The sequence below is a fragment of the Dama dama genome, chromosome 25, assembly GCF_033118175.1.
Source record: "Dama dama isolate Ldn47 chromosome 25, ASM3311817v1, whole genome shotgun sequence".
Classification (NCBI taxonomy): Eukaryota; Metazoa; Chordata; class Mammalia; order Artiodactyla; family Cervidae; genus Dama; species Dama dama.
The window spans coordinates 11,740,526-11,747,813 of NC_083705.1; the positions used below are offsets into that span (position 1 = coordinate 11,740,526).

The 7,288-nt window shown below is 46.6% G+C and overlaps 1 protein-coding gene across 2 annotated transcripts in view; it reads left to right on the forward strand.

Moving 5' to 3' along the window:
* The window catches only part of RANBP17 (RAN binding protein 17), a 346,604-nt gene extending 339,683 nt beyond the window's left edge, over nt 1-6,921 (forward strand). For both annotated transcript variants that reach the window (XM_061129445.1, XM_061129446.1), the window contains 3 exons: nt 2,440-2,538; nt 4,424-4,551; nt 6,510-6,921. In XM_061129445.1, the coding sequence (XP_060985428.1) occupies nt 2,440-2,538; nt 4,424-4,551; nt 6,510-6,600 (318 nt within the window). In that variant the 3' untranslated portion in view covers nt 6,601-6,921. The remainder of the gene's footprint in view (nt 1-2,439; nt 2,539-4,423; nt 4,552-6,509) is intronic.
* The last annotated feature ends 367 nt before the right edge of the window (nt 6,922-7,288 follow it).

A 7,288-nucleotide genomic window follows, 5' to 3' on the forward strand; every position in this document is an offset into this window, starting at 1 on the left:
TTTTCCAGAAGAGTAAAAAAGAAAAAAAAAAAAGTCATCTGTTTTAGCCAACTTTATTTTTAGAAAAGTATTTTATTCAAACATCCCCTTACTTATTACAGACATAAATACATGCATTCAGACAAATGAATCCACGGGAGAACAGTATAAAGTAATTGGCACATCACTTCAGCATGCTTTGTCAGTTACTGGAGGACTTTGGTGCCTCTAACTTTAATCTTTTCCATTAAAATATCCGTTCTGCCTTCAGATTGTGAAACCTGTAATATTTTAGGCTGTCTCCATGGATCTGTTAGTTTTGCTTGTCAATTTAATTTGTGGCTGTATGACTTTGGGTGGCTTGTTGGATTGTATACAGAAACACATGATCTGCAAATGATGTTCAACCTGCCAGCATAAGACCCAGCCTCTCCCCGGAGACACTGGACATAGAATAAATATGTACTGGCAGCTTTCATTTGCAATTGTCCTGTTAGGATGATGACGACGACGTGTGGAACAGAAGCTGTTTAAAGCTCATCAGTGTTGTTTTTATATATATACCTTAAATGGACTTACCTGGTGGCTCAGACAGTAAAGAATCCTCCTGCAATGCGGGAGACTTGGGTTCGATCCCTGGGTTGAGAAGAGTCCCTGGAGGAGGGCATGGCAACCCATTGCAGTATTCTTGCCTGGAGAATCCCCATGGACAGAGGAGCCTGGCAGGCTACAGTCCATGGAGTCACAAAGAGTCGGACGTGACTGAGAGACTAAGCGCACACACACACATACCTTAAATGTTTATAACACTTTTCACTCTTTGCAGCACTTTTTATATCCGCCATCTCTTTGGATCCTCATTTGATTGCCTGAGCTTCCTTGTACTGGATTATCATTTCCCTCTTTATGGGTAACGAAACTAAGACAGAGAGAGAGAGGTTCAGTGACTTGCCTGAGATCACAGGGTAAATTGGGTTGCAAAAAGGCCAGAGGACAAAGCCAGATGTCACTAAAGCCTAGTCAGGGGTGGTGTGTGTAGTAGACTTTGCCACATAATTGCTGTTTTCCCCTGCCTTCCTTCAGGGAAAGGAGCTCTGAAGCAGTGAAACAGGAAGGACTGGAGATGAGGGGTATAGTGTCCAAGAAGCAGGAACTGTAGCATCCACTTCACATGGGTGACCAAAGCTTGCTTCGTCGCTCTCTGCCGGGACTGTTGCAGCAGCCTCATCTCTGGCCTCCCTCCTGTCCTTTCACCTGCACAGTCCATGTGTCCCAGAGGAAGCTTTCCTAAGTACAGATCTGAGCATGTCTCTCTTTAGGTGCAAACGGCCAGATTCTCCATTGAGGTCTCCCAGCCTGCACTGGGGTCTTGCTTCTGGCCCACCTCTCTTCTCCCCACCACACTGCATTCCTTACCATTGCAAAACCCTCTGTGTTCTTGCCCAGTCTCCTTTTTTGCTGCTGTCTCTGCTTAGAACACATTTATGATGAACTCCGTAACTGTGACCTTCTTTGTGGAGTCTTCCCTGATTCTCAAGGACCCAGAAGTATCCGTCTTTCCGCTGCTTACCCACAGCATCTTTGCCCAGCCCTGGTTCCTGTTATCTCTGCTGAGTAGTCTGTCCCAGGAAGCTTTTAGCTCCTCAAGGACAGAGGTTGTGGTAGATGTCTGTGTTCTCTTACCCCCTCCCAGGCATCTTGCAGACTTGGAATTTAAGAAAATGGGTGAGTGTGACATGCAGGAGTAGGACTTTCATGGTGGTTCAGTGGTTGAGACTTCATCTTCCAATGCAGAGTGTGTAGGTTCAGTCCCTGGTGGGGGAGCTAAGATCCCTCATGCCTTGTGGCCTTAAAACCAAAACAGGAAACAAATAACATTATAACAAATTCAATAAAGATTTTTAAAAAATAAGCCATGTAGGAGTGAAGCAAGTAAATGAATAAATTTAGTGTATGAGGAACGAATGAAAAGATTTTTCACAGCCTGAGCCAGCAGGAACCATGACTTCCAGAGTGAGATGGGCTGGGTTCCCTTTCTCCCTCTGTCTGAGGGGGTCATGGAGAGATGTGGCCCCTCTATAACTTGACTGTGTCTTTGGTGAAATGAGAGCCTCAAAAGTGAACTGAGCTTTTTGCCTGATGACCCAGTAGAGAGGAAAGCACATCTGGGTTGAGAGGTAGGAACTGATCCCCTTGGACCTGTGGCCTGTGACTTCTCCCACCCAGAAGGTTCTCACCACACGTTTCAGTAGGGGCAGCTCTTCCTCGGGAGATGAGAGTCTTTGCCAAGAGTTCCCATAGGCAACGGTATAGGCTTCCAGAGTCAAAGCTGTTTGTCCAGCAAGTGCCCTCATGGCTGGTGGCCGGATGTGGTGGGTAGCAGGTGAGCACATAGAAGGCCTGGGGTTGGGGCGATCCCAAGCCAGGGCGCCAGGGTCATCATGTGACTCTGTCTTCTAGATGATGTCCGTCCTCATGAACACCATTGTCTTTGAAGACTGTCGGAACCAGTGGTCAGTATCCAGGCCTCTCCTAGGGCTCATCCTGCTCAATGAGAAGGTGAGTGTGGCTGCAGGAGGGTCCCCAGGAGGCAACCGCAGGAGGAGGGCGAAGCCAGACACCAGGCCAGGCTGTGACAGACAGGGGGGCCAGCCGAGCGTGAGCGGGCAACTTGAGCGCCTGGGACAAGGCCATATTCCCCCAGAAGGCCCTTCCTCAGGGGCCTCAGATCTCCTTCAGTTAAGTGGACGCCTCCAGCTAGCTTTTCTGGAACCCAGAGCCCCCACACTGGGCAGGTGGTTTGCTCAGCAGTGCTTCCAGCTCACCCTCACTCCCCTCCCTGCTCCAGGAGATGCTGGGCAACAATCCCTGTTGCCCTTTCCTGGGCCTCCTTCCTGATGTGGGCCCTGCACCGCCCTCAATGGTAGCAGCCCCCCGAATACAGAGGCAGCACCTTTATCCAGGTCACGAGTCTTCAGTCCTTAAGTGCACGCACCACTCTGGGCTGCCTCCCAAGTTCTCCAGCTTCCCCTTGAACCCACCCCCGTCCCCCCAGCAGTCAGTAGGAACAGTGCATTACTGCTGGGGAGAATGAATTGTCTATACAGTAAGAGAGTACCAGGGAGAAAGACAGAGAGATTAGAGACAGCGCATACATTAAAATTCAAACTGAAATCCCAGCCTTGGAAGGAAACTAATAGAAGAAGAAAATATATCAAAAAGAGAAGAGCTGTCTCATCATTCACCTGTGCTGAAGTATCCAATTTTAGCCACATTCAATAGCACTGTCATTCATCTTCCCTCGGTGTTATTGTGATTTAAATCCAAGCTCTATAAAAGAGAGCAGTTCTTTTAAAATGATTGAGAGGGAATAAGGGCAAATTCAGTGTTTAGAAAAAGCTTATGACATCACAATATTATACTTTACTGATGGAGGCAATATTTCATGGTTTGGGATGAAAAACTAATAATTTTCTATTTGGTGTGAGTCACTGCATCATTATAAAAGGGAAAAATAAGTAGTTTTGTGCATTCCCAATCTTGTTCAGGAAGACATTGTGGTTTAAGTATAATGCCTCTGATATATAGTATTTAAGTATTAGTCTGACTACATATTAATTATGTGTGTTTTTGATGTGAGCTGTTTTAATGTATGATGAAAATTAAATATCATGCTATTTGGGCCTGGAAGGATAAACACATGACTAGCAAAATGTGGTCTTTGTGCTGAAATTAGGCTGTTTCCAATGATTAGGAGCTGCTTTTAGCATAAGAGTGTGTGTGTAAAAGCCCACAGTCAACAGCAGAGAGAAAAGGGCTGTGCAGTTCTTTGTGACCAGGTGTGACAGGGATTTTTCTCAGTGTCAGACAGCTCTCCCAGAACTAAGCGAGCCCCTGAGGTGCCCATCTCAGTCGAACAGACCCTCCCTGACCCAGGTGTGCAGGGACTGGGAAACACAGAGCCTGGGGTGGTTTGAGAAGTAGTTCGCTAAAGCCACGGAGGGGGACGGAGAAGCAGGAGGCGGGACCTGGGGCCTGGCCTCGGCTGCCCAAGTGCACCCTGGCTGAGTTCCTCCCTCACCCTAAGAGGCCATTCGTCTTTCAGCCTTCCTGTGAGTGTTGAAGAGAGGAAGACCTTTATGTGCTCGATCCCCCCACCCAGGAGGCGAGGGCTCCATCAGCCTAAATTGTTCTGTGACGATAAAACAATTATAGCAACAGATTTTATGAGAGAGGATAATAGAGTTTATACTCAGGAACGTCTCTATTGCTCTGGTTTTCTCTCAAGGCTTAATGTTCAAAGTGGACCTGGACCAAAGCCCCTTTGAGGGTTAGGAGCCCTGAGCCCGTCAGAACTGGTCTAGCCCCCCCCCGCCCCCCGCCCCGGCTTTCTTCAGGCCCAGTTTGGAGCCAGACCTCTGACACTTGTTCTGTCTCCCAACAGTATTTCGGTGAACTGAGGGCAGGTCTGATAAGCAGCCAGCCTCTCCCCAAGCAGGAGGCCCTTGCCCAGTGCTTCAGGAGCCTGATGGAAGGAGTGGAACAGAACCTGTCTATCAAGAACAGGGACAGGTGAGTGACACCCAGCAGTTCAGTGTCTCCGGGAGAGGATGTTCCATGGCTGCACTTCACACAGCCCATGCACTGATGTGATTTCCTGTTACACCTTGGAGCCCTCTTTAGTTCTATCCAGTATGGGTATTTGCTTTTTTCCAAGCAGCATGCTAGGCACTGTAGGATGCATGCATGCATCCGTGCGAAGTTGTGTCCGACTCTTTGCCACCCCATGGGCTGTAGCCCACCAGTCTCCTCTGTCCATGGGATTCTCCATGCAGGAACACTGCAGTGGATTGCCATGCCCTCCTCCAGGGATTCTTCCCAACCCGGGGATTGAACTACATCTCCTGTGTCTCCTGCATTGCAGACAGATTCTTTACCACTGAGCCACTGGGGAATAAAGTGCAATTTTTGCCCTTAAGCATTTTATAATCCCACAGAAAAAATAACTTATTGAAAGGTTAAAAGAAAGAAAGAGTTAGAACTGCTATGAAGGACAAAGAAAGGCTTTCTGACATTTGAACAAACGTGGACTTTGAGGGCAGACAGATTCCAATTTAAATTTTATTCCTTTATAAGCTGTGTGGCAGTGAGTAAGGCAGTCAACTCCACTGATCCTCGGTTTTCTCACAAGTAAAACAAAGATGATGATAATTGGTTGTGACATTTAAATGACAGAATATAGTAAACATGGTACCTAGGACATAGACTAAATAGTAAGTAAGTAAGTAGTTCCTTCCTCTGTCTGACCTTTAAATGTGGTTGGTTTTGCAAGAACAGAGACAGCTAAGTTGCCAGTGAGATCTTGATGAGGAACACAAATTTGTCACCTATGCTTGAATTCATTCATTCATTCATTCATTTAGTTCACAAAATTTTGTTGAGAATCTGCTATGTGCCAGGCATCAGGGATACCAGTGGGGAACTAACTGTTCCAAGGTTTTTTTGCCCTCATGGAGCTTCTAGTGGCAGAGACAGATTTAATGAATGATGGAGAGAAAAAATGTTTTCAGGGAAAAAAAAACCACTTGCCCCATCGTTTGATAAAATGTGTTAGCATTCAAATGGTATGCCATTGAAATGCAAATTGTTAATTGCCCCATAGCCACAGACCAAAACCGGGGCTTTGATAGTACAAGGCCAAGTCAGATGGACTCTGTGGACATGTCCCCTTCACTGCTTGTTCCCCACCAAGATCCTCTATCAGGCAAATAGGGGCAGCTTCCAGGCTAGGAGGAGAAGAGAGTGAAGGAAGGGGAGGTGCCTTGCTAGGTGCCTCAAAGGGGAAATTGCTTTGCCTGAGGCTTGGGAGTTTGAGTACCACCTCCTGAGCGGGGCTGTGAGTCCCTTGTTTAGTGAGAGTACCAGCCAGCAAGGACGGGTGTTCTCCACACGCCAGGAAGGATGCTGGGCACCTACAGGCACTGTCTCTCCTAACTGAGTAAATTCTTAATTCTCACAGTCCCATAAGGTAGCCATCACGTAGGTTACCAAGACCGAGGTTAAGTGTTCATCTGAGATCACCCAGTTAAGAAGTAGTAGCGTCAGGATCTGAACCCAGGTGGTTTTATCCAGTGCCCCCTCTTTTGGCAGCACTAAGTTTGGTTTTGTCATCTGCAAATAAGGATACTAACACTTGCTCTGGGGAAGACATACAATGATTAAATGAACTTATATGTAACCACAACATAAGCTTTGGTTCTTTTCTTTATATTCATTATAATCTATGTGTAATTTGACTTTTAAAAATAATTCTTACATGGTATAACCACAGAACGCACCCCTCAGAATGATTAGTGTCTTTGCTGATAACCCTTATTTTCTGGGAGGGGAAAGGGAGGAGCTATAGTGGCTGTGAAATGGGAGGAGGGAGCTCAGCCAAGACCCTCCCCAGGGTCCTGAACTCTGCCACCAGAGGGTCACACAGCTTCAGCCTAGCCACTGCCCTCAAGCCTTTCTTCCTCTTCCCACAGGTTCACCCAGAACCTCTCTGTCTTCAGAAGAGACGTGGCTGAGGCCCTGCGTAGCGATGGCATCATTGAGCCACTGGACATGATGAGCTGACTGGACTTCTGCCCGTGTGCCAAGAGGCCTTCATCCAGAGACTTGTGGGTCAGGGTCCCAGGACAGTGATGTTGGCTAGCCCAGGAGAATCTATTTTTCAAAACAACAACAAAAACCCTACCTTTTTATAAGTCTGGCCTAATTATAAGAATTTATAATAGTGCACAAACAATGTAAATTCAGTCTTTGCACTGAAAAAAGCAAAAGATGTGTTTTCAGTCTTTCTATATAAGATTATTACCTTTGTTCTCATAATTCTCTAAAAGGGTAGAAACAACGTTTAACCAAAGAACATAATAAACCAGGTTTGCAACTCAGTGTCTACTAGTTAATGGCTCTGCGATCAAGGGGGTGAATCTGTGGGAGATGCAGCCTTTAATGTGGATCCCGGATTGAGACAAATACCACTTGAACCTGTTAAATTAGTAGTTCGTTATTAGTCTCGTCTGGAAAAGCAGTGTTGGAGCTCTGAGCTGTGGGCATTTCAGACGAGCCTGGGAGCTCTGTAACGCATCCCACAGGACTGCACACAGACCTCTCTGCCTCAGCAGCGTCTGATAAAGTTGAGAGACAGTAACACAATTAAATGACTTACAAACAACGTTTGCTTTTCACTGGCATAAATCTGAAGTGGTTTAGTCTAGAAGAATTAAGCTGTGCAATTACTGCCTGCAGAGATATTTCTCCA